At 38.2% G+C, this 26,937-nt stretch overlaps 1 protein-coding gene across 2 annotated transcripts in view; it reads right to left on the bottom strand.

Annotated features, from left to right (window-relative positions):
• Positions 1–26,937, bottom strand: part of astn1 (astrotactin 1) — a 187,347-nt gene that overhangs the window by 50,965 nt on the left and 109,445 nt on the right. For both annotated transcript variants that reach the window (XM_079452416.1, XM_079452417.1), the window contains 2 exons: positions 22,359–22,463; positions 20,398–20,586 (listed from right to left, as the gene is read on the bottom strand). In XM_079452416.1, coding sequence (XP_079308542.1) covers positions 20,398–20,586; positions 22,359–22,463 — 294 coding nt within the window. The remainder of the gene's footprint in view (positions 1–20,397; positions 20,587–22,358; positions 22,464–26,937) is intronic.

Below are 26,937 nucleotides of genomic sequence, written 5' to 3'. Positions count from 1 at the left end.
AAAAGTACTTCACGAATAAATGTGTATGGACTTGTTTTTTCTGCTCAACATAACAGCTGCTGTTCCAATGCAATCGTACACCCTGTTATTTTAGCCTTTATTTAATAGTCACAACACTATGCAGCATCTGACTTTAGTACAGTAGCGCTAATTTAAACCTCCAACCTGGTTCCTATAACCCAGTTCTTCTACCTTTACTCCAACCCACCCGCTGACTACAGATGTGGAGCATTAAGAATTCAGCGGTAGATATTAATAAGACCTCCTGATGAGACCGCTGGGGTGAGTTCCTCAACTGAACTGCACGCGGCTCATCTAATCAATGCAAGGACAGGCTCTGGCGATGAGAGGGTGAAAGAAAAACATCTCAGGGCAAGGTCGGCGTGTTCTTGCCCGGTGGAAAGCCTGGTGCGCTGAGTTGGTAAAGCACCATGGCTGCTGCCTCTGGAGAAACTGCTGGATATGTTTGCGCTGACCCTTCACTACTGCTCCCTGAGGGACTGGCTCTCCCGTCCAAAGCACAGCACGGACCAGCCACCACTAAATATTCATGTATCTCACTGCCTGTCTCTTCAGATACCAATCAATTTTAGAAGTTGCGCAAGGTATTTATTTGCCCCACGGTCTTGTGCACTCATACACACAACATATACCCACTATCTCGTTCTCCTTTAGTGCAGATAACACTGCTCTTACTGCTCGGACTGCTATCCACGGAATGATCCCAAATGGTTATTTAACAAAAGCAGGAGGCACTGAAGCCAGAGACGTCCGGAGGAAGATCAATACTCTGGGATAGTGAGTTTTCCTATATTGAAGGCAAACCACTTCTCAGCTTCTCCCCACATGTTTAGAAGGACGGGAGATCATATTTTAGCAAAACAAGCATAGCGCTGTATGTTGTTACGATTCAGCGTCTACACGTTCACCTCCGTTAATGAAGTTTAAAGCGCCAACAGTGTTATATGTTTGTAGTGTTCAATAGAGATGATTAATCATACCGCGGACAAACGAAGCCGAGACTCGCACAACAACAAACCCATAGACTATTTACACAAATTGCAGGACAATGTCTTTGGACACTGTAAAGAAATTAAATGAGGAGCGCTGCACTGCCTTATTTCTCTCAAACTCCCCTGAGGAAAATCACCAATTACAGAGAACAAAGTGCAGCAATAGTAGACAAATCACAAAGACCCAGCAACCCCTCAGGTATTAACATAAAAACAATATAGCAGAAGGTGCTTAAGGTTACATGCATTATAAAAAAAGCTGTTCTCAGCTGTGGACTTTTTGTGTTCCTTTAAAGGGGCGGGGGACACGTGCTTTGTGGTGGTATTCACGATGTTGCAAATTTGGATCAATCGATCAATAAAGTTCTGATAACAATCCTTGGCAAATTATTTACTTTTAACCTTTTCCAGCTATTTAATCTCTTCGATGCCTTTATGAATACAGATAGATATTTGTAAGAATGCTTATAACCAGACAGTTCTTGGACCTCATTGACTATCGTAGAAGGGAAAATGACTTAATAATTTTTTGTTCTGTTGAACACAAAAGAAGACATCTTGAAGAATGTAGGAAAGCAAACCGTTCTGGGGCACTTTTGACTTCTATTCTTCCAAATGACTTTCTCTGTGTAGATCAGAACAAAGAAACATATACAGATTAAAAACAACTAGACTGTGAGTAATCGATGACCGAATTTTCATTTTTGGGTTAACTATCCCTTCAAAGATTATGAGGGCACATGAATAATATATTTAATTTATTTAATAAAAATAATAATTTATTAAAAACATCAAAATTTCAATTTCAACATATTTCAAACATATATAAAATGATTGTTTGGGACAATCGCTTGTTGTTTTTCTATATCCAAAACTTTTATGAAGTCATAAACCTTTTAGATATTAAACTCGGGTTTTAGGACCCAGGGGAAGCGTCAGGGCTCCCAACCGCTGCAGCGTCATTCAGTCAAAAGCACTCAAATGACGAGTTTGTTCATTTAATTTTGTTACATTTATTACTTTTATCATATTTTTTAAGTAAATAGCAGCAAATATTTTCTTTGACCAAAACAAGAAGGGGCTTGCCTCAGACGCAGTTTCGTTTTCTGGTAATAACAGACTTGCAGCAATAGCCTTCACTGACAAGCTTTCAATATATTTATCTATCTTTTAGAGAGATTATATGCGAAGGAGATCTTCAGAAGTGGGAGCCTGAAGCCTTACCTGACAAATTTGCAGGTAAGAGATGGATGTCTGAAAACTTCCTGTTAGTACAGTCATGTGAAAAAGGATCTAAAAGGTTTCATTTAAACTTCAAACAAATATGTGATGAAACGTGTACATACTAATACATTGATATAATCTGTCATATGACACACGAAAATAGCATTGTGTACTAATTTTCACAATTAAAGTCAATAAGAAAAGTGTGACATACGATGTGTGACATCTGTAGGGACATATAATCTGACTATTCTTTCTCTATACTCTATTCTCTATAGTATGGTTGCTATTCTGGGAATTCGACCAAGATCAACCCCGATTTCACACTGCCAGATTTGTATGTAATATCAATATACAGTGATTTTCTGCCACATCTACAGTGGTTGTTATTGTAATGATGTGCTTGGTGTCAGCACAAAGTACATTCTACAATGAGCAGCACCCTTGATGTATGAAGAGGTGACAGAATGCTGGATGTTTGTCCTAAGGTTTATGGGAAAGAAACTCATGCTGTGCAACGGACGGTGATGTATTCCTTGTTTTATTTCATTCTGCATAGTGTGTTGTGCACGGTGTGGTATGGAATCGGTGGAAAAGATCCGAGTCACATGTAGTTTTCTGAGCATTTGGTGACAGTAGATACGTTTTTATAGGATGCTATTTCCACCCAGTATGACATCTGATGTGTGTGACGTTGCATACAGAAAAAGTGTCACATTCTGAACGACAAAGGAATCTTTTAGATGTGGGAACAGAAATCCATGGCATCTGGATTTTAAGCCACATACATATGTGCTTATAAATGTGACTTGGATTTTTAAGGTTTAGAGTTTTACTGAGGAAAAGAAGAATACAAACTCAATGGGACACCAAGCTGAGCATTACAGAGAAATAAAACTTAAACACTTATATAAGTTTTAAAGAATATGCTTGCAAGCTACAGCACGAGGTCAAGACATGCAGAAAGGTGCTTTCAAATGCATTTCTTCAGACTGACCCTCAAATCGGATCCTTTTATTCAGACAACAATTTCCAAGACATATGAAATGTCTACTGTACATCAGCTGCCCTAGCAATGAGACTAGCTGTCAGTCTGGAAAAAGAGGGTGGGAAAGTGCTCATGTCTATGAATGTCCCTGAACTTAGGTGCACGAGAGAAGACAGAGCGCAGCCTCTTCACTACATACTGAATGTCACATAGTTTATAAAAATCGGAAAGAATTATGATAAATCTCTGAATTGACAATATTCAGCACATCAAACCTAACATCCCCTGAAATACAATTTACATCTGAAATACAACTTAAATTGTGATTTCCCAGAAAACGATTTTACTTGCATTTCAAACCACATATCAAGATGGTTTGATTTGGTTTGTAAAGATTTGTGTGCGTGTTTTGTTTTGCCATTCAGCCTAAATTTTCCTAAATTGTAACTAATACACTAATTAATTTATATCTTAATATAATACATATTAATATAATATACTGTTTACAAAGAAATAATAAAATAATAGTTTTACTTACAATAAAGAAATACATTTATTCAATTTCAAATCAATGAAAACAAGGCTGTAATGGATAGACACATTAACAGCGTAATGAGATGTTTTGTACATTAGTATTCATCATTCATCATAAAAATCCATCCAAGCAAAATAGTAACAAGATTTGGAACATAACAACCCTCAACATCTGTAAAATCTTTCTGTTTAAAAGGTTCTTTGTAGTGTAAAAAGTTTTCGATAACGGTTAACTTAAAGCTAAAATGCATTATAAACGTAGTTTTAATGTATTAATTGGATGTGTAACGCACCTTATAATGCATTGTGATGTCTAAAGAATAACTGTAGCTACAGTTCCATTATAACACTTATAAATTCAGTGTTACATTTTGCATTTTTAATTTGATTATAATCTTTTACAACAACATTTATTGTATTACAATTATAACGGACCATACCCGTTAATAACTCTTTATAATGCATTATGCATAAAGGCTTTAAGTAAAGTGTTACCAAGGTTTCTTTAGATTACAATAAGTAATAACTAGTTCTTATAAAAACTTTGAGTAAATGGTTATTCAGGGGTCCAGAAATGGTTCTTCTGTGGCATCGCTGTAAACAACCATTTGTAGCAACTTCATTTTAAGAGTGTCATACATTTTACTGTAATACAATTTTTTTACATTTGGTACATTCCCATACCTGTCCCACACACCCCTCCTTTAACTTGAGTAAAATAATTGCTTTGGTGACTAAGCAGATATTTAAAATCAGCTCTGTCTTTTAACACTCCCCACTGTGTGGTTCTCTTCTTTCTAACTGGTGTTTTGTACATTTGGTTTCACTGTACATTTTTATGTCGGTACAAAGGAGAGAAAATGCTCTTATGCAAAGCTCTGGAAGTGTAAACGCTAAAGCCGATCAGTCGGTCTAAGATTACACCCCGTCAAACATGTTTAGTCGACAGCTGTGTTTGGAACCAGTGCCAATATTTCTCACATACTCCCACGTTCACACTATTGATGATCAACTGTTCTTGAATGTATTTGGTGGGTGAAAATCATAAATCCATGGGTTGCTAAATCAGTGATACTCTCAGTTTACCCTAGAGAGAGAACGGCATGATTTTCACATTTTGACACATCTAAGACACGCTAACGGAATTCAGAGCCAAATCCCCAGGCTGCTCAAGACTCCATTACAGGCGGTCCGACTCTTACAGCAACACCTGCTGTTCTCTCTGCTTACACAGAGAAAAAACATCTCTCCATCGCTTGCGGTAAGTTACAGAACGGCAAAACCACCGCCTGCTTTACTTAATCACTATCCTCTGCCAGGTGTAATAATACCAAATGCATTATACATCATATCACGCCTGTCACGGACGTTGAATGTATGTGTTCACGATCCCACCCACAGGCCGTGCACTATTGAACACACAGCGACTGCGGAGATCGAGCAGGCATGTATACATTATTTAACAGTCCTTTTCCAATAGTCTCTCTGCTATAATACTGCCAAATTATCTCCACGAGAGCCCTTGCCACAGCGGATAGCAGACCCCGGGCTGATCCCACACCCACTGGTGCACAGGGGAAAGAGACGGCATTTATGATGAATGTCGTGAAGACACCCAAGCAATCCCTTTAGGAGAAAATGCACTGCAGGGTCAGGACCAAAATTAAGGATACTGATTCTACAACCCAGATACGGCTTGATTGTTTTATATTTGGAGGACGATAAACCATGCAAAGCGTGGATAAGATGACAAAATGTAACATGGTATAAAGATGCAATATAAACCTCACTGCACACACGAAAAAGGCGACGAGGTGACATTATGAGAAACAGTGTTGTAACTCCCAGCAAGCTCATTTTTGGCAATACTTTTAATCCAGGTGCAGGGATGATGAAGAGGGACAGGGGAGGGAAAGTGACTAAATTAGGTCCTAAAACAGGCTGGGGATAGACACGATTGTTACATAGTGTGTTGTCGTATGGGAAAAAATTGCCATTTGACTAAATATCAATGTAGGGCTGGGTAACAAATATAGATTCTCAGATTTTAATCGATCTTCAGTTTAACAAAGGGATATCGATTCAGGATCGATTCTTAATGTCCAAGCTTTACTTCAGAAGATCCATACTTCACTTCTCGTCTTGAAGAAGTCACCATCTTTGGAGTTGCTTCGCGTTAAAAAAAAACACCCTCCCTTAGATCAGACCATCATCTGCTTTAGGCTCCAGATTCACAGACGCTTCTGAAAATGCCAGGCGCAGGCTGAAAACGCCAGTTGTAGAGTTTTTCTTTCAAGCGGAGGCACAATGTCATGTTTCTGCCTCATCGTGTCATGTCTTTCTTGGTCTTGTGGCAGAGTCATGGCCTCATGTTTTGTGTGTCGAGAAACACATTATTGTTGGTCATGACATGATGTGCTTTCTCTCCGGTCTCGTCTTTGGCCCCGCCCCTCTCGTATCCTCATTAGCTTTCCATTAGTGTTTAATTCCCCACACCTGCCTTGTGTAAATTATCCTTTGTAAGTTCCCCGTATATTGCCCTTGTGTGTTCTGTCCTGTGCCAAAATGTTTTGCCTCTGTTTGCGTCCCGCGCATTCAAGCACACAGCTTTGTTACATGCTACCATGTCTTGTTGGAGTATTTACCTTGTTGGATTCTTGCCGTGTTTTGGTTGTCGTGTTATTGTTTAGACTCGTCATTATCATTTCGTTAAGTAAGTCCATTAATTCGATTTTCTTGTTTTGCCCCATCGTGGGAAGTCTTTTGTTTCATGTTTATATTTTAGTTACCTTCCTGTTCACTCCCCATCGTGGGTCTTTTGTTTTATATTATTAAAGTTATTCGTTATTGCACTGCTGCCTGCGCTTGGGTTCTTCTCCTACCCCACACCCCCTGATACACAATGGTTACCGTGATACACTGTGCGTGAAAAAAACGCTTGAGCACTGGCGTTTCCATTGAAACAACACGCCGTACGTCGACAAAAATGATGTACTGTATATGCTAAGCACTGTCCGGACAAACGCTTTTTGTGTATGTTTTTTATAAGGCTGTTTCGAACTGTTATGACCACTTCATATCTTTAACATGTTGATGAATTTCAACTTCTGAACTGAATTGAATTTCAACTTCTGAAATGAATTTCACTTCTGAACATTTACAATGTTTTAAGTTGGAGGGCTTCAGTTTCCAGCATGTTTATTTAAAGATGGATTCCATGTCTGCAAAACTAATATTTTTTATGAAATGTTGATAAATAATCTGTTGAATCTATTCTGAATTGAAATATAATCAAAACCGTATAAATATGAATTAAATCAAAAGCGCCAAATGTCTCATGTTATCAATTGTAATTCAAACAAATCGGGCTGAATGTCGCTTTTATGCATCTACTTCTCTTACAAAGGTCAATTATGAACGGATCTATAAAAACTTCTGTTTAATTGTGTTCAATTGATCCTCATTGTAACAGCGTTGTATTGCATACGAAGGTAGAAGATTTATTTTATTTCAAATTATTATCTGTAAAATTCCCTTTAAAGTCTCCAACTGTTAGAAAAATAAGGAACATGTGTACGGTATAGCAACACAAACAAGCGCTTAGTGGTTGTCTGTGTTTTTTACTTTGCTCACGAACCAAATAAAACACTATATTGTACAACAAACCACAGCAAATGGTTTGAAAGTCTCTATAGTGTTTATTTCTTGTCTTGTAAAGATAAGCCCAGCAGGGTAAGATTGACTTTCAACAAGACGCCTCTCCAAACATCGTTCACGCAGCAGAGCTTTAAATAGACAAAAGCTGACATATCATCACGTCAGAAACAATAACACGTCTCAACAAGACGTACTTTCAAAGAGACAGGAACCATTACAAGAATTAGTGTCACTGTAATGCTACAGGACGAAACTCTTTGTGATGCAAAACCGAAGAGTAGATGTCTAACGCTCCCATCAGTGAATCATTGTGCCTTTTGAATATCAAAAAGAAATACATAAATCAGACAGAACGAACACAAAGTAATGACCATCGCCAAGATCTTCATTGCTTTGGGTTTACATGATACATCACATCCTTCAAATATTAAATCTGCATGAGGGCCATTTACATTCTTGCATAACCCACATGAAGGTAATCAACTGAATCACAGTGTCATGAAGGACCTAACACTGTTTTTCACAGTTGACGGCCATCTGTCAGAGCAGAGAGATTGGCAGTGAAAGTGATAGACATGTCCTTTGACTAGATGTAATGAAGTCAGCTGGCATTACTGTGGGCGCTGAAATACGACGCCCACTCTTGAATGGCCTTTAAAACCAGATGAGCGTTGGCTGGTACTGGAATCTCATCAATGCTGGAATATGCATCACCCACACACACATTAACAGCAGTGTTAAATCATACACAAGCATACAGAGCAATAACAATGTTTCATAATATTAGTCAGACCATCTAATAAGCTTTGTTTCATTCGTCTGCTTTAATGCAAATTTTGAACTACAGCGTCAGAAACGAGTGATGGAAACGGCGAATTTTGGAAGAATGTGCATACATGTTTCTTGCATATGATTGTCAAGATTAGAGTCAAATGACTTTAGACATTAATGCGTTTATAAACTACTGAAAAAGGAACAAATGTCTGGGCATGTTAAAACGTCTGAGGGGCCTCAAAACACATCAGACCACAGAGGGTTAATTCACAACAAAAGTTAAACTACGCACGCTTAAGGTGGTTTTTGCATTAAATAAGAATGCAAATTATGAGAGACACATTTGACAAATAAAGTCTGATGTAGGGAGCATCAAAAGAGGCTTTTTCCAGGGGATAAATTGGGCTGGGCCATAAGCTGACGGTCTCGCTTTGCTCCGAGCATATGTTGCATATTGTCATGATCGCGGTGGGTGTGATAAGGACAGAGTACCCAGGTGCAGACAACGGGTGAGGGGTTAACACAATACTTCAGTAATAAATACTAAACAAAACCCACAAGGGGGTAACATAACAAAACACAGGAAAATAATAACATGACAAAACAGAACGACTAAAGTCTAAAATTAACTTTAAACCTCAACTCGACTCGACGCAGGAACTCACCCAACAACCACAATGAACCAGCACAAGACACAAGGGCATTAAGGGACCAAGTCAAGAGGGGAACAGGTGTAGGGTATGAACTAATTAACAAGCAATAGAGGAAACGAAAGGATGGGAACAGAGACGAGACCGGAGAGAGCATATGGCAAGCCAAATAAACAATAATTGCCTCTCTCCACATTAAACATGAGGTTCTGTCATGCTCCTGCCACTAGACCAAGAGAAACATGACATGATGCGGCAGAATCATGACAGTACATACTCCGTCGTGCCCCAGTATAAATCTCAAGTTTAAGTAACAATTTACCTTTTTTTGTCAGTGTATTCGCTTACATTGATAATCACAGAAACACTGATCTATATGGAACGTAGTAACCCAACTCGCAGTCGTACATTAACCGTGTGCGCAGAAGACATTCACTGCGCTCCGTTCCGAAGTTATCATCTCTATGACCTACATCTCTATGACCCAACCGCGCACTTTTTGTGAGTTGTAGACATGACGCAGGATGCCGTCCGGCGCGCCCAAATGCTCATATAGCATTTAAAGCGATTTGTTCATGGTGCGTGCGGCAGCAACGATGCACAAGTTAAAGGGTCATCCCAATCATTGTGAATGTTGAATATAGCTTTCCATTGTTTCATATCAGACTTAGAACTACATATGTCTAGCTCCCAAACCTCAACCATACACAATCCTGTGGAGATCAGCAGATTTAAGTCTGATTTTGTAAATGTATGAGGACATTTGACATGTTCCCTCACTTGTAGCATACACACAAGCTTTCACTAGTATAGCATACACACAAGCTTATTTGTACACATGCTGATATAAAATTGCATTATTCGTTTAAGAGAGACTTTGTGTTTTGGACACCTGACTGACACAATATAAAATGATTCAACTACATCGACTCGAAAGACTTCATTTAGTCCATGCAGTGCTCAGACCAAAAAATACATTTAATTTTAGGGCAATGAGAGCAGACAACGTCCTCGCTTAGCAAACCTTCTCTCATCTCAGCACTAAATAAGACGGCAGTACCAACACTAACCAGCAGAGGGCAATTTAGCTGCATCCAAGCACAAAATGGAGGTTAGAAAGCGTAGGCAAAATTTTCATGATCTTTAATTTCTTAAACTTTTTTATTCGCTCTCCTCAGTGACTGCTGCTCTCTGCCAGTTGCAATCCTGTTTTTATTGCTCTGTATCAATTAGGACATCCATTAGGTGGCTTACGTCCGACACAAAGATATAAATCCCCATGTTAATTTGGAAAGAAGAATCAGCGCCGCTCATTATGATTAAATTTGCAGAGATCTGCCGGATGGTTGGACCTTTCTGACACAATTGTGATCATCATCTCCAAACATCGGACTGACGTTTCTATTTAACCTCTATTTGGCATTCTGGTAATCTTTTATTTATCACAAGCTTAACAAGTCTCCCTTCTAATAATCAGCCATTTAATCGTGATAATTAAGCTATGTAATTTATACGATGGGTTTTTGTAGACATTACATTGAAATGCAGATAGCAATGAAATATCGCAGCCTAATGATACAAGTTTGCATATTGCAAATAAACTGACTTAATGTGCAGTCTCATGGGTTTAACTCTTGAACATGTCAACCTGTGTATATTAAGGCGTATTTCCTGGAATATGGTAGCAGTGTTTGAAGCACAGCTTACATAATGCCTTGTTAAATGGCCTCATATGGCCATTGCTTGTTATAGCCTACAACTGCATATGGAACCAATTACTGGACCAAAGTTCTGGCAAGACCATTATAGATCCCCCATCACAAGTAACAATTGGCACCTTCCACAACCCTGAGGTCCAGATGTTGAACACTGTGTACAAGATGACCTATCAGACCATATTACTTTTCCATTTTCCACTTGGGTCCATAGTTTGTGCTTCTTTACCAGGTTATGACTTTTTGCGGCTGGCCTTGGAGTCAAGAGGTTTCTGAATGGCAGCCTTGCCATGAGTTCTAGCACCGCCAAGCTCACAATGTTTGTTAAGATAGGGTCACAAAGTTGATGATTGAATTCTGAGCGAATGTTTCGGTGACATTTATGTGGTGTGTCTCTGTCCACCTTGGTGAGCTTAAAATTGGAACCACTGTTACTTTTCTTGTTTGGGTACTATACTGTAGTTTCTAAAATGTGATGCTTGAACGCTGATGTAAATACAGCCGCAGAAAAAATATGGAGAACATTACAAATTTTCGTTTAATAAACATCACTAGATTTATTGTGGCCATTTCACTTCGGTAACTGACAGCAAAAAATACAAAGCATCCTTTCTGATATTTTTATTTTGACCTTGAGCTTCTCCAGGTTTAGTTTTCTGCAAACAAATGCAAATTGAAACAATACTTTCTTTTTAAATTTGAGAGAAATTTTGTTAGTAGTTCACAGAATACAAATATAATTTTACTTACATTATACAAACACCGTAAAATAGTGAATTACTGAAAATATTTTTAAAATTGTCTCTGTAGCTATTCCTATTACGTGTTCATAAATTAAATTACGTATAATATATTTGAAAATATATAGAATAATTCATTAATATTGCTAAAATTACAATACATTGAATAACACATACGATATTGCCATGTTCCATATATTGACAATTTACAGAAGCACCTGGTTCCAATAGATGGAAATGTGATATTTATTATGCGTTATATTCTCCATTATATTCCCATATTTGTGTTTCATAAGGGAATGATAAAGGATCAGCACTAAACCAGATTCTTGTATCCAGAGCATTTTGAAGCACATTCAAGATATCATTTTTAAATCAGTATGTGTGTTCGCTTGGAATTGAATGCTGTTAATGCTGTTCTGGGCTACAGGAGTTGTTAGTTTACTGTTTAGTTTTTTGGGATTGCAGAACTCTTGTTTGCAGTTTTGGTAATTTACATACAGCTGATTGGCAATCAACCCAATGTGACTCACCTTTCACGCAACGTATTCAAAATTCGAAGTTAGTTACTTTTAAGTTAAATACTGTAGGTGTTTTGTCTGCCCCATTTGCTAAATTATGTTTTTAGGTTGCCTAACATGAAAACAATGTTAAGTATGTTAATTTCGAAAAGCATTGTGGGTAATTTGAGTCCTGTAACTTACCAGAAGTTTGCAAAGAAACAAAAACTGTGCATAAACGAATGCTGTGTTGTTTCAACCCATGGTTGGGTCATACACGGATAATCACCCGTTGGGTTTAAATCAACCTATTCTGGCATCTTTTGACCCACAGCTGGGTACACTGTGTTTATATTTTACCAAACCGTGGGCTGAAACAACACCACATTTTCAGACTGAATCAAACTTTCTGATCATTGTCTCCATGTACACAAATTCCCCCTGAAATATTATTCCTTGAATGAAAGGAAAATCTTTTTTTAAAGCAGCCAAACCAAAAAAAAGTGCCTACTTTTCAAAGGCATGTCTTCCATCAACTAGGCCAAGAAGCGCTGGTTAAAATAAATTAGTTGCGTGGAGCCTCTAGCTCTTTAATCTTAACTTTCAATACTGTCTTACATCACATGTTTTAAGGAATCTTTTTTGCCTACAGAGGCAGCAGACTGGCAATGGAAATCCATTTCCACAGACCGGCAGTTAAACCAGTGATCTATGGATCAGTGTTAGCCAATCAAAGAGCTGGATTGTGTTGATTAGACACACTTCAAAGTACAAGCGTCCTTGATAAAAAGCCCTGCACACCTTACTCATCACTCTTCATTTGGAGCACTAAACCAAGCATCACAACCTGCACACACACACACATCTTGTATATGGACTTGCAGAGTGTCTAGCGACTACTGTTTAAGCCTATACTATATTTTTGTTTAAACAGAAGGTTTGGCATGGGCAGGACATATTGAAGGGGTCTTTACTTTGAATGGTCTATGGGCTTTAGTTATTTGAAAGCCATCAATGGTCTGTTGACGATTATATTACTCTCATGCTTGGAGGGCAACCAATTGAACAAATATCTGTAGGGCGAGACAGAAATGCATATCTGTTTATACGTAGTTGACATGTAGGTGTATACTGTATACAGTAGCCAGCCTCAGAGCTAACACATGAACCAAAAGGAATCTTTAATGCTGTTTGAAAAGGTGTAAAAACTGAGTTTAAGTTTGCCAAGCCCTAAGGTAAGATCTGTGCAGCAAAGGCTTACACATTTACTTTGTAGTGGATGCTATAAAAACAAACCCTGAAGTCTCTGTGGACAAGATGTGTGTATTTGTGTCCCAGGGTCTCATTAATTCACAATGGGGAGTAATCCTAAAGTTCAGGGACTCCTTTTAAAACCTCATATTTGATAAAAGTGTGCTTTGAAGCATAAGTGTTATACTGTATACCATCTGTGACCACACAGTCAAAACTCCGCGAGCAAAACTAGACTGGAAGTTTTGAGCTTACTTCTTTCTCCTTTTAATCAAAGTCAGAGAGAACGAGAGAGAGAGAGAGAGAGAGAGAGAGAGAGAGTAAGAGAGTGGAGAAGAGCAATAAACTAGGTGAGATCCAAAAATCTGTGCTCTACTTGTCTCTGTCTAGTAGGAGATCCAAAGGGCTCTCGGTGGTTTTTCGCATCTTATGAAAGACAATGCTCTCTGGTTAAAGGTTAGGACCTCCAACTAATGCTCCTCTAACAAACCCTCTGTCCACTTCTCTCTGCACTTTAGAAGCACTAACAAGATCAACTGGGAAAAGGGAGAAGTCAAAGAATCCATGGCCCGGAATAAATTTACTAAAGTTTTCTTATGGGAGTGACCTAGTCTTATTCAGAACGGCCCTGAGCTTTTCTTTTCTTTTAAGCGATTGTAATATTGCACTGGTCCACTGGTCTTTAGAGCAAAATAGTGTCATGTCATCAGCTTAGTTTCTCATGAAACTTTATGAAGGGGACCCCGAATGAATGATTGAATATCACGGGGAACAGAAGTGAGTGGAGATTTGGTGATGATCTCATGAACCTCTGGACCCTTAGGTTGATTTAGATATTGTGAGCATGACAGACCTGCATTAAGCTTTAGTTTAGCTCACAGAGCACTCATTCAGAGGACAATATCCAGACTGAAATAACATATTGGAATTGGACTAAAATAAAAATATATAAATTAAAAAATATTCTTTATTGCTCTCCTTATAATGTGATGCAATGGGAATTAGATTTTTAGTGCTAACGGACTTATATAAATACATTTAAAGAAATAGTTAAATAAGAAAATTCATTTTCACTTTCATGCCATCCCAAATGACTTTGTTACTTGAGCTGAGCACACGAATAACTATTTATACAAATAATTTTACTTTATATGAAAGCCAACATGATGAAGCTCCGAAAACACATTTTCTAAATTCATAAAACTCCAGTAAAAAAATAACTCCAGTACGTTAATGTGTTTTCTGAAGCAAGTGCGTGAATGAAACATTTCATATTTAGAGTCTCATGATGAGAAAGGAAAAACTAGTCATGAAACATAACATACAGGCAGCAAAGAGGGCGATTTGACATCGCAACCATTCAATTTGCCGACCAAATAAACAAAACGTTAACCATAAATATTTTTTATTATTTTATTCATTTATTTTTGGAGCTATATGTTGATACACAAGGTATTGACAAGGAGTCATTTTTACTACTGGATGATGGATGTATTTGTTTGTGCTTTTCGGAGCTTTGATACGTTGCTTATATAAGAAGATAAGATGACAGCATTTTAGAATCTAATTATTTGTACGTGAAAATAACACAAAGACACATACATCTAGGATGGCATGAGGGTGAGCAAATTATGGTCTTTAAAGGAAATGATTCCTTTAAAGGTGTTTCCTCAACTATGAGAACTTCCGGCCTTATTCACTTACAACTCGTTCAATACACACAGGTTCAACATGTGCAAGTAGGCCAATGCATTTTCCGTTTTGTTTCAAATATGTCCAGCTCATGTAATTTGGTGACCTCATTGTTGGATCTCACTGATATTTATATTGTAGGATTTTAATATTCACCATCCCAATTTATAACCCCAAATAAAGAAATTCATTCATTAAAGATTTTAATTGTTTTACAGCAAAGCATCCAAAGCTCATTCATCAAACACCTGCACCACAGATAGCGCTGAGCACCTGACCTGCCGAGGTGGAACCCCAGGGAGCTCCTCTATGGCATCTCAGGCCGAGAGAGCATCTCCACACACTTTCGATCTTTTAATCATCTCTCTATTTCTGTAATCTCAGAAACACATCTTCGGGCGCTGGGAAGAATCATTTCTTTCCCAGGTTTCCTGATCTTTCTTTCCTCACTCACAATCGTTCAGCCTCAGGCAGCAATGGGCATTGCAGTGGTGGGCTGTTACCCTCTAACCTTGCTGTCACACAGGGCGTGTAATAGAAAAGAGAGGCTACGGGGGCGAGAGAAAAGCAGGGAATAAAAATGCAGGGTCATGGATGGTGAAGTGGGTGTACAATAGCTGTCATAAAAACTATTCTTGTGTCTTTTTGGTGCCCTGTAATTCAGTACAGTTTGTCTGCGCAATCTATATTTCATCTCTTCGTTTCAGAATTTTATGATGTCGAGTTGGCCCTACTATCAATTATATATTGATCATCAAGTCAAGTATTATATGTTTAGTTTCGCCTGTCTTCAAACAGCCATTTTGGTGGTATCTCAGTAAAACATATGAGGAGACTCCATCAATAAAACTCACAAAGTATGGAGTGAATCAATCTTTAAATCTATCTAGCTCTGTTTTTGCTTGGCTTTCAAGTTATTTGAAAACCCAGCTGGCAAATTAGTTTCTAAATCAGTCTATGAATTTGCTTTTGAGCGATTCAGTCAAATGTGCAAGTTGAGTCATATACGTAACTAAACATACAGCCTCAGACTACACGCATCTTGCAGCTGATTTTTATAAGAAAGTTATGCGAAAACTATACACTGTTCTTTTCGGTTGACTGCACATTTTGACAGCAGAGAGAAATCTCGTTGAAAATGGAGGAAGTCTCAAATACGTTCTGTTTATTTAAGTGATATTGAAAACTGGATGAAAACTTGTTGCTACATTTCACACATTTTGAGAGCAGAGAGAAATCTCGTTGAAAATGGAGGAGGTCTCAAATATGTTCTATTTATTAAAGTGATACTGAAAACTGGATGAAACTTCTACTTGTTGGTACAATTCACACATTTTGATTTCTTTTTCTAACACAAAACTGCTAACCTTATATGCATACAGGATAGTTCTGTCCGGATCACATGTCATCAAAAATGATTGAGAATTAGCAAAAGGTTTAGGTTAGCGGTATGGTTTTGTTCTGGGCAAAAGCAGCCAGCATGAATAAGAGCACGGAGCGCAGCGAAAACCCCCTTAGATGTCAACAGATGTCATAAGTTCTTAAGGACATTTAAGTGTTACACCTTCAATTGTAATTGAGATGTATGAAGAGGAATATCAGAAAGTCTGATTGTAAACGTGAAGTGGAGTTGGGGATGGAGGAGGGTAATGTGCTAGTGAGCAACACGATAAACTGCTGATACCTGAATGAATTTAAAACGGAAGCTGTGATAGCGTCAAACTTTTGGTAGATGTGGATCAGCTGATGCCAAAGTTTGTTTTCTGAAGACGTGCCACTTGGCGGCTATGTTTGCAACGCCTCTAGGCACCTATTAAAGTCGTAGCAAGCCCACAGTCCTATCTTCTTGAATGGGGGAAGGCAGATATTTCTAATATCGCTGGCAAAAGTCACAATTAAACAGTATTTTTCCGCTGAATAATTAGACATGACATGAATCATAACTTTGGTTTGCTAAGCTTAAAATCAAATTTATCGAGGTCACATAATCTACTCTGCCTGCGCACAGGCTGGCAAGCACCTCACGAGAGTCCCGCTCCAGAAAATAGTCAGTCTTTACTGATTGATGAATGGTTCGTTTTATTGGAAGGCAGGACTTTCTTTCGCTAGAGCGGCCATATTGAGCAGTGCAATTCCTCTCCATTTACGGTAATGGCAGTGGTGCATCTTGTTAATATTAATATATTTGCTGATGCCAGTTAGATCTGCCTGCACTATATGCTTGATTTTGAGGGAACCCTTATATGATCACAAAAAGATTTGGGAACCGATTAAAGCTTTACCACAAATACTCAATGCCAAAACTCATGAATGAGAAATCCAACTTCTATTATTCAGACATCTTCTGAGAAAAAAGCTTTCACGAAATCCAAAATACCCAAAAATAGCGACTTTCCACTAAAATAACAATTAGCACATTTCGCATAAATTTCTGCTGAGGCGTCAGTCCAATATTTTCACTTCCTTCGGCTGATCTATGAATATTCACAAGCTGTGTGGTCGACATTTCTCCAGTAAACCCTCAAAAATGATTAGGTGGCACACTTCAGTGTCTGAGGGTTGTGCTATGTAGGGCAGGAGTACAAGAATGGCTTAGCACTCAAGTCTCCAGAGAGCTCATTACCCATACCCGAAGAGCAGGACCTTTAACTGAGACACAGGAGATATTAAGACCCTGCCCCATGTCGCATCTTTTCCTCAAGGCGGTCCACAAGCACCTGCCTAACATCCAGCATCTGCATTATTTCCTACAGTCATCTGTTGGTCTCGTAGGTCACAGGCGTAGATTGGCACTAATTTGTGGAATGTAAATTCAAAATGTCACTGAGGGATATAAATCTTATTAATAAATAAGAAAGTGTGAAAAACAGCCTGTTCTGGTTTTAGCTCTTCATTTAATGCCATAATGGTGGTACGTCAGAGTCAGAGGCAGAATGAAGAATAATGGCGTTTTCAGGTAAAAAAAGAAAACTCAGTCATTTAAGGCTATCTATCAGCAGGACTAACGTTTTTTTGAATAGCAAGGTGATGTCCTTCAGAAGAAGGCAACATAGTCGATTCAACCAAGGATAACAATGGTGTTGGAGTTACTGGGCTGAAAGAGTAGTGAGAAGGCCATTATTTATCTGACTTTGTCTGAGACACTAAACCTACCATATAAAAGACAAATGGCTTTAAATGCCTCAACAAATCTGTGGTAACATTTCAACGTTGGGCTGTTTTGTAGACGAGCTGTTGGGGTTTGCTCGTTATTGGTGGTCTAGCTGATGGTCTTTCTGGTGGAACTGGTTTTGTTCTTGTGATTAAGATGAGTAAAAGACCAAAGACCAGATGAATACGGTTGCTCTTTTAGTAAGGAGTTACTTTATGTTTTATGAAGTAAATTAGTCTCAGGTGGAGGACAAAAATGAGATTCATTAACACAGTAAGACAATATTGACATTTGTGGATTTATATTTATGCATTCTGCAAGCATTTTATGGGCTGACGCAAACCTTTGCACTGCCAATGCAATGTTCCACCAACAGAGCTAAAACAGTGTAATATTTAATGTGCAGAGCTTGCATTATCTGGTCTTGGAAGAAATTTGATGAGAAAAACTAAAATCGGTATACTTTAATTTGAACTTAAACGAGTTTAGAGTTTTAATAAAACTCATAATTCTTTTGCTTTGTTTTTTGTATGATTCATCAAATTGATAAAATTGCTTGGGCAGGAGGACCTTGTGGGTGCTTCAGGATTTCAATATATTGTGACATAGGGAGTTACCAATGGTCTTGAATGCATTAGCAATCTTCTTCCGTGTAGTAAAAAGTCTTTAACCTTTCTCACTATCATCTTTACCCCATTGGGGTAACCTTGCAGGGAGCTCCAGACCAAGGGCAATTGATAGTTATTTTGTATTTCTTCTTTTTCCAAATAATCGCACCAACAGTTGTCTACTCACCAAGCTTCTGTCTGTAGCCTATTCAAGGTTTGTGCAGGACTAGGATCTTGTCTCTAACATCCTTTGAAATGTATTTGGTCTTGACCATAGCAGTGGAGAGGTTGAATTGAAAGATACAAATTCTGTTGGCAGGCATCTTTTATATACATAACAAACGGATGTAGGAGTAATTTCTTAAAGTGAGAGGACTTATCTGTGGTCCATATCGGCACATAACCAATCTGTGGAGCCAGAATTCTTGCCGGTTGGTAGGGGATCAAATACTTATTTCACCAACAGAAATGCAAATCAATTTATAACCTTTATAACAATCTTTTTCCCCTGATTTGTTGGTTGATATTTGGTTTCTATCAGTTAAAATAATCACCATAAAAATTATAGACCCTTCATTTCTTTGTAAGTAGACAAACTTACAAAATCCTCAGGGTATCAAATAATTATTTCCCTCACTGTATGCTTTCCATCTCACTGAATGTGATTAGAAAAATATATTGATCCCTGACTCCTCAGATACAGATTGTCTAGCTCCAAACAAAGACATCTTTGCTATGACCAGAAGTCACATTATTACACCACGGCCCACCCACAGCTTTCTTTTTGTTGTTTTTCCCCTTGTTCTCATCACCTCATTTCATTGAGAGTAGAAACGCACAGACCTTTTGCACGTCTTGTTGGACAACCTTGGGGCTTATTTCACAGTTCCTGAAGAAATGCCTGTGTGGATAACCATGCATTTGTCCATATTTAAAGCTCTGCTATTTCGTAAATGCACAAGGGCATGTGGTTGATGAGACAGCCGTAAGCATAGGCACCTGAACAATGCCTGGCTCTCTATAAACTGTCTAGACCAGATGAACACTGTAAAAAATATTATGAAAGGAATGTTGGCACAATATAGCATTTGAAAATTTCTGTACAAGAATAGAAAAACTTTATATTATTAGTGAAATTACAGCCACTTAACTAATAAGGTTATGCTATTTTTATTTAAATACTGTATAAGGAAACATAATAAATGTAGAACAAAAGGCGATATTTGCCAAGTAACAGCAGACTTTAAAACAAGCGGATGTAACACACACTGGAGAATTGTCCAATAAGGGACTGAGAAAAGTTGTTACATAAAGTAATTTCATGTTTGAAAATAACAACTTTACGAAACCTATACGAACGCTGCGAACAGCGCATTTCACTTTTTGTTTTCTTACCTTTTAAATTTCCGCCAAACTGACATAAACATGGGCTCAGCTGAGTGCCGAGTGGAGCTGAAGTCTTTAAAAACTAGGTGAGGCTGCCCAGGAGCCTCCTGAGGATGGAGCAGCGTTGGCCTGTGTTCAGCTTTAGCCAGCCAGCAAGCCTGCTCACATCTGCCCTTGCCCTTTTTTATTGGCTGAACAGATGTGACTAGCCTCCGGGGGCTGTATCGAGATTTAGTTTCTCTGCTCCTTTCCAAATACTTTCTAAAATGTTCTCACAAACAAACTTTGGGTGCACTTGGCAAACGTTCTGTGCCCCTGTCCAGACGATGGATTGCTACTTAAATTCATTATCATCTTAAATTATTAATGTGATTGTGTATAATTTGCTTACATAGCTTTTAATTACATTATTTATGTACATCACAAGGCCGGCTGTTATCTTTACAATAATAACCTAAAAAAATTGAAACCTGCATATTCAATATTATTCAACAATGCATATGTTTAAGCTTACCTTTGCTGATATCCTGGTATTCCAACCACAGCTGGCGTTGGACTTGCTTGTTGGGGTACCATATGGTACAGGACTCCTCAAATCCATACACTGCCTCCTGGATGAAATGGTTGCCAAACTCTTTTAAAATGGACACAAAGTCACTTCGCAGCGTGGCCCCATCCAGCGAGTGAACCGCTGAACTGAAAGCTGAAAAGATGGCGAAGGAAGGAGATGTCATTTAGTTTCGCAAAGGGGGGAGGTTTCAGAGTATCACATAAAATTTTACATCCCATTTCACGACTCAGTAAAGAAGATGGAAGACGGCATAATAGACCAAACGGGAGGGAAAAGATTCAAAATATGTCGAGACGTGTATATTTCAAGCTTTATTATCAAACTTTCATTTTCGGTTACACTATACCTCACTGCACAGTTAGAATAACAAAGCATGTTGCAAGAACGTGGCAAGAGAAAATATTTTCTGTCAGTGCTCTGTGTAAAACGCAGTTATCTTGGAAAAGACGAAAAAAAGATCAACAAAAAAAGGCCTTGCAGAAATCTTGTGCTCTTTTGTGTAGGCTGATGTTTGACCTTCTAAAAACTGGTTTAGTTGTTTTTCTTCTCCCTCATAAAATGAAGTGCAGGCTTTTAGTCACAGAATTTAAATTTACCAACACTTCTAATAAATATGAAGTAAGTGTTTGAAAGCACTTTGCACACAAGACTTCTGAAATATTTGCGAGGCAACACGTTTCAGGGGTTTGCATGGTGGCAAAGAATGTCACCCATCTAATAAAAAAACGGAATATTCTGAGTATTCAGAGAATGCTTAAAGGAATGATACAACCAATGTCCAAAATTACACAATATCGACGCCAATAAACATTTCTTATGAAACAGTGGTAGCACGTATCACTAATGTAGTGTTTGTAAGCATTATAAAATGCATTAGCAAACAAGAACCAGCAATGAGAATTATACAGAAAACATGAAGGGACCATTTCAAAATTATTTTCATTTTTTCCGAATGCACTGTTTATAGGTATGTGTTGAGGTAAAATTATCATTATTGTTTCACTGAAAATATTTCTTCCAAATTTCAAATAAAAAGATATTATTCTGTATACAGATGTAGGCGATGGAATTTAAGCGACAGCAGCTTTTTATAGGTTTTAAGGCATGACTTCACTTGCTCTCCCGGTCTGCACTTCACCTCAAATGCCAAGATGCAGAAAATACAGGAAAAAGTGGTAAAACATGAACATTTGAATTGAAAATGTAAAAACTTCACTTCCCAGTCAGATGAAAAATGAAGACTTTTAATGGTAATGGGATGTTAGGAAATGGTGCAAGGAAGGAGAGCAAGGAAATAAAAATTTAAAGGCCATTCAAGCCACTTATTAATAAGGAGTAGGCATATTACTTTTAGAACTGATTTGGGATCCGACATCCACTGATCAAATATACAACATTCATTAAACAAATTAAGCGACTGAGCTCATAGTGCAAATGCATGGCCAGAATGCACCGTCTCTTTTTTGTATTTGGGGGGCTTTTTTCCTAAAATTGTTTTGAAATGTAATAGCCCTTATTGGACAAGATAATGGAGTACAAACAGGAAGTGACAGTGGAGGAGGGCAGTAAATGGAATTGGCACTCAGGACTTGAACTCTGGCTGCTTTTAACACTGCTGCCTTTTATAAAGCACCACCAGCATGGCTAAAACAATGACTTCTTTTTTACTAACAACACAACACACTTTGGCCTTAATCCGCCAGCTGGAGACATGTTTCTTAAAAACACTTACTATCTAAAATCAAAAAAGCTCTGAGAAGCCCCACCTTCACATCAGGCAGAAGAGTTTTTGACTTGAGGTTGTTCCGATCCACCAGACCCATAAATGTGCAGCCTGCTAGCCTTTCATCCCACCGTCATAAATGTTTGGCCAATAAAATGAGTAAAGAGTGAGACTGTTTTACCTTGAGAGAGAGTCCACTGATTAAGCTTCACATGGTACATGATGGACCTCAGTTTCCAGTGCTGAACCAGGGGATAGCCAGTGACCTCACTGTAGTTTACCATACCTATAAATACAGAGAACGAGAAAGACGTTACATTAAAAATATCATTTTTGACAAGTGCAACTTCCCAAAGAAAAATGTATCGCTCAATGGTAGCCCTAGAGATCGGATGGAAGTTCTTGAATTGCAAAACACAATGTGTTTCAAGCTCTCCGGTTTGGAATGATGTCGAAAATGAGTGTTCTCACTTCGAAGTGCTCTTCAGAGTTGTGTTTGTTTATCCCATTTGAATCACACTGAATTTGTAAAACTGTTTCAAAAATGCCATTATATTTTTCTTTTTCTTTTTTCAAGCAAGATCCTTCATTATTCTGCACATGTTTTTTTAGAATTGATAGACGATATATGAAAACAATCTGTGTTTGTTTTTGTTTGTAACTCATTTCATTATTTTTAATTCAAATACTGTGATTTAAAAGCGACATCGGATCAGGGTACGTACTGATAAAGCACGAAAAGAACTTGTGCAATTTAAGTAAAATCTGATGTTTCTATAATACTGAATAAATATTGAATAATTCTCAATCACTTTTCCTAGACATGAATGAGATTAAAAGAAGAGCATATAGACATTTTGAGTGTCTCTGATGTTTCTTCAATGTCTGTATTAGTCTTGAAGAAGAAACATCAACAATATAACTAGCGGACCTCAGATTTGACAACTCTGAAATCAAAAGTCAATTGCTATTAAATATTTCAATATGAACTCAAACATTTCCATTGGATCCATACTCGTGGGGAACATTTAGCCTTGCATCTTGTGTTGTGTTCCACAGTAAAAAGTATTTAAAAAAATTAATTTTAATGAATCCATATGCAGTTTTTTACCATACATTAACCGACATGACTTTTGTTAAGAAGACAACCGTGATTCCTAGACAAAAATCAAGCATAGACGTGTTAATAGAAACCCTTCAGAATTGTGTAAATGAAATCCATCGAGACGTTCTTCATTTATCATCTGAAACTCCTTAACATACGAAACATTGCTTTTCTACCCGTGGTTACCCTGTGAGCTACAATCTAGCATATCACCATATGCTGGGCGGGTAGTGTAATCAATCATCTCATCTCCTATAGCAACTGTCAGCCACGCCGCGCCATCTAGGGAGTACACAGCCATGTATCAATTTAACCCCACCTTATTCCATATATAGCACATCTGGATGATCGCACGAAAGCAAATCACATCCTGTCCGCACCGCGCTGGTGCGGTATCAAATCATACTGCTTTCCAACCCGGTTCTGATATCTCTTTAAAACCAAAAAAAGTGTTTTGCACTCCAAAAAGTGTTGTGTTAAAAACAGCACGATCTCTGTGCCTAGTTTAGGAAAACATATTTTGTGTCACTTTTAACTTAATCTTGTGTTGTCCCTTGTATTTATTCAACACAAAATGACTCATAAAAATGTATATAACACAAATAAAAAGTGAATTCCCCACTTGATTTCACTCGACTTGTGTGGAAAACGACACATTGAAATTCACGTGCGTCTGTGTTCTCTAGGGCAGACAGCTTTCTGACACGCGGTGCAAATGTGATGAATAAGCTTCTAAATGTGCTGCTCGTGCACTCCTCACCTCCCACGGTTTCCCATTTAAAAGCATCTACAGGGGAAACTGCGCCCCCGTCCGTGTGGCGCACATCTTAGCTCAGATAAATAATAACAAGCAGAGTCGTACTTTCTTTTCGCGCCGCGAAAACACTGCGCTTCCAAGGGCCATGTCTCCTTTTACCCTGTGGGTGCCTTGCTCTCGTTGTCTGACAGAATGATTAATATAACTGAAGTTTACATCACAAACACAAGGTCAGAGGCAAGAGTCGTCGGTGCCATTCTGCCGCGTGCCTTTGGGTGGTGGCATCATTAGCAGGGAATGATCAAGCATGCAGACAAACAATCAAGATCCATGAATGATCTGAATATCAAAGCGGGGAGAATAACAAGACTTAAACGAACAGACACCAGTTTGCATCCTCTTCCAAGAGCTGGAAAAGCACACACAGACGTACATTAAAAAGGCGAGATGAGAGAAACATCTTAATATGATATTGAGCGTTCCCAGGGCTCAGAAGCGTGAGGCGACAGCCCATAACTCAATATGGTCTGGCCAAATCCTGCTATTAACAATCCTCTCGCTGGGGGACTCATGGCGACAACCACTGGTAGCAGTCATCGTATGGCTCATGAAACCCCATTAACAGCTGTACCTCGTGCTTCATTTCACTCTCAGATGAGCCGAGGAATGGATGACTACAGGGGAAATGACAGAACATGAGGACTTAAGTCAAACTGTTTCACTAGCTGACCGAAAACAAGTTCTCAGTAGACAGTAGTCAAGTATTACTACTCAGAAGTACATTTTCAAGTATCTGTGAATTTTTTTTTTAAATACATCGTAATTTTCACTCCAATATATGTGCCTTTCATACTTAACTAATGTACATTTAAAATCTAGTACTCTAATCTAGGACGTATACATTTTTTGAGGGTACCTAAGAAAAAAATCAAAAAAGTGTTAATATACCAACCACATATGTGTAATAGAGTGTAAATGTATTTATAAGATGCATTGGATTAAATGTATGATATGCAGTATGCTTTATGATGTAGCGAAGTAAAAACACTTTTTAAAGTACAGATACTTGAAAAATATTCATAAGTAGAGTAAAAATAAATGACCCCTGTTCACCTCTGGCTTTAAAAAAAGTAAAAAAAAATCTGTGTTTAATGTTAATGATTCAACTAATATCGATACACCAGCAAAAGTCATATTTACAGGTTAGATCAGATAAAAAACAACTCTGCAAAATGATGTTTCATTTGAACTGTGTATGGATGTACATTTGGCAATTAAAAGATTTTATGGCACTTATTTATATAGACGGTTTCAGCTGCAACAACATAAATAAACTTTACGTGGCCCAAACTTTATTTCAAAATTCAATAACTCTTGAGAAGTTTTTATTTATTTTTAGGTAATATAGGCTACAATTAAATATTAATATAAATTACATCAAATTGTCATTATCCAAACACAGACCGGAAATTATCTTCAGGCCAGGCGAGCGTGTCCAATAAAACGTCTATATACTAAACATTAGACATTAGAAATTAGCTGTTGGTCTAATGTCTATCCTACTCTTTACAGTATACTTAATAGTTGAGATATTAAAGAGATGGAAACCGTGCTGTCCCATGGGATGTTGCTTTGTTAAAAAGCTCAAACAGAGTAAATGTTTGCAGAATTCAAGATAACTTACGAATGGTTCATATTGCCTCTGGACCAAACCTGGAATAAAAGCAAATATCTACCTTGAAAAAAACACCTCTTTAGAAAAATAATATTAAGCAACTGAGTTAAAGCAGAAAATTGTAGAAATTCTATAAATTCTTCTTTAAATCATCAATGATGTCCCCAGCCAGGTGCTTTAGATATAACATTTCTCTCAACTTTCATATAAATGTTTGTTCACAGATATGAAGAAAGACACATACCGAGCGCACTAGTAAAATAGTCAAAAAGTCATGCAAACAAATTAGCACAGTTAACAATTCGGCCAACAGGAAACTTTCCACCGAGATGATCTTTCTGTTCCAAAAATAGTCACAGGAGAAAGGGACACTTCTTTAAAGATCAAGGTGACACACTTTTCCAGCTATACTGTGGGGGCTCTCCATCAGAAGCTCAGGACATGTGAGCCGATAGCCTCTGAGCTTTGGTCACTGGGCCATATGCTGCCATTTTAATTGAGAGGGACTTTGGGAGATAAACTGTGGGCTGAGGAATGAACCAGCGCCACTCAGACGTCTGACAGCGATCGACAAGGGCTCTCCAATCCAGCGAGATTTACAGGGAGAGCGCACGTTTGACACCAACGCTGGGGTCCGTGTGTTTAACTAGACAGAAACCAATGCAGAGACACATGTTGCCGGTATTGCAAGTTGCACTCAACTCATTACCTCCGTATCTCCAGACTTGTGTAGACACCGGAGCTGCGGGTGGTCGGGCCGGCCGCGGGCATCTGAAGGGCTGCCCTTCGAGGCTTCAGGACCCATGCTGTGGCACCCACCGAATTAATTATCACATCTAATGTTGTGGGCTAATTAATTGACGTTTACAGCGGGAAACGGCTCCGGTAATTCAATGCAATTAATCAGTGTCAAAGAATAAATGAAACCCTGGATGTGATTACCATTGAAGGCTACACCCAAAAATTGAATTTTAATGGGGCGTCATTTTCTTTGCTGTGTGTACATGCCACACTGGGCTCCGAAATAACGGATTTGTCTGGACGTTTACGAGCAGATACGATGCTGGTTAAAATAAGCCTAATTTGTTAGTCCACGGATGCTTAGTTACACTCACGAAAATGACAGAAAGATTATTTATTAATTAGGAAAGCCAATTAGCCGCAGAAAGGTTTGTTTCGTCTTCTACAATCACTACAACTGGATTCCAGCTGCATAATTCCGG

Source organism: Barbatula barbatula, assembly GCF_947034865.1.
Source record: "Barbatula barbatula genome assembly, chromosome: 3".
Classification (NCBI taxonomy): Eukaryota; Metazoa; Chordata; class Actinopteri; order Cypriniformes; family Nemacheilidae; genus Barbatula; species Barbatula barbatula.
The sequence above is the reverse complement of the archived record's forward strand: the minus strand, read 5'-3'. Positions and strand labels throughout refer to the sequence as shown.